The sequence below is a fragment of the Echinops telfairi genome, unplaced genomic scaffold, assembly GCF_000313985.2.
Source record: "Echinops telfairi isolate 266 unplaced genomic scaffold, ASM31398v2 ScPeMD7_31;HRSCAF=116, whole genome shotgun sequence".
In the NCBI taxonomy this organism is placed as follows: Eukaryota; Metazoa; Chordata; class Mammalia; order Afrosoricida; family Tenrecidae; genus Echinops; species Echinops telfairi.
In genome coordinates this window covers 9,638,757-9,640,301 of record NW_022103928.1, presented here as the reverse complement: position 1 = coordinate 9,640,301, position 1,545 = coordinate 9,638,757, and the positions used below count along the sequence as shown (strand labels likewise).

General features: G+C 37.9%; 1 protein-coding gene across 1 annotated transcript in view; it reads left to right on the top strand.

Moving 5' to 3' along the window:
* Positions 1-629: 629 nt before the first annotated feature.
* MITF (melanocyte inducing transcription factor) overlaps positions 630-1,545 on the top strand; it is a 36,133-nt gene continuing 35,217 nt past the window's right edge. The window contains exon 1 of the mRNA XM_013004604.2: positions 630-662. Coding sequence (XP_012860058.1) covers positions 630-662 — 33 coding nt within the window. The remainder of the gene's footprint in view (positions 663-1,545) is intronic.

Genomic DNA, 1,545 nt, shown 5'->3' with positions numbered 1-1,545 from the left:
AATAAGATGCATGTTAAGACCAGGATGTGAGATGAGGCTGTTGAACTTAAGTGCTCAGTAAAGGTGCCTCTCCTTTCTAAACAGTCTCCCTGCAGTTTGAAATGGTAGTTATCGGCCACTGAAAAAAGGCTTGTGTCCAATAGGAGAGCTTTCAGGCAGTGTCTCCTCCAAAGGAGCTATCAAACTCTTAAGTGATTGCTGAAAGAGAAATACCATTGTCTATTAATACTGCTGGAACTAAAGATGAATAATGAATTGGCCTTGATCTAGCAGTGAGTTTGACTTTGATAGCTCGTCACTTTAAAAGGGTCTTTTATTCTTATGGGGAAAAAAACCATGACGTCAAGCTCGGAGACAAAGTTGATACCAATATTTAAAACTAAACTTGTAGGGCTTTCAAAAAAAAAAAAAAAGCTTGTGTAAGAGGGATTTTTTTTTTACACGCATAACTAATTAGCTTAGGTTATTATAAGCCGGGCTGCTGTGCTAAAGTTTCCGGTGGTGTCTCGGGATACCTTGTTTATAGTGCCTTCTCTGTGCCAGTCAGTCTTCGAATTGGAATTACAGAAAGTAGAGGGAGTGAATAGTCGACCGTTTGTCGCTGGATTGGGGCCACCTAAACCGTTGTTATGTTGGAAATGCTAGAATATAATCACTATCAGGTGAGCTTTATCCTTATTCATACTCAGCCTTTGAAATGCAATGCAATAAATTCAGAAATTCACCTTCATATATATTTGGAATTGATACCATGTTTTCCAACTGTGAGTGTATTACTTTAATGCTGTGTATTCTTTGATACCATGTGAGGCAATTCAATGTAGTTTTGAACAAAGTAAATATTAGGCAGGTTTTTTTGTGGGATCTTATTTAAAAATTTTTTTTCCCATTGTGTGGAACAGCTCATGTTAATAGCAAATAATATTAAATTCTGTTTGGTTTGGGAAAAAAATATGAGTTTAAACAAAATGTCTGATTAGAGGGAAAGGAACACGTGTAATTGTGTAACAATGTTTTTAAGAACGAGGGACACACAAACGTTTTTAAGAAAGAGGGTGGTTTGTCAGTCGCCCTACCTTTTAAGACACGTACCTGTAAGCGTTTTATGTATGAAAGAAACTGTTTAAAGTGGAATTGCTTTTCATGCGGAGCTCTCGCTCCATTGCAATGTTGAATAATCGTGTCCAAATGAAAGTGGGGGGAATAAATCCACCGCTAGTTGATTTAATCATCAGAATGTTTCTGTTTATGTTTGACAACCGTTTTGCAGTTCTCAAGGAGGCTTTTTAACAAGAAAGGAGAGAGAGAACAAAGTGAGTTTGCTAGAGAGCATAAACTAGAGTTACGTTTCCTTCTCTAGCTTGCTGTCTTCATCCTAATCAGCCCTTTCAGGTGTCTGCGGGAAATTTTTGTACTACGTACAGTCACAGACTTTTTAAATTACCAGACATGGGAAGAAAAGCGCAGGGTCTTAAAGAGATGTGCTGTTAATTAGCAAGAAACCAATAGGGCAAAGTATCACCCCAAATCCCGAGAGTCGGATTT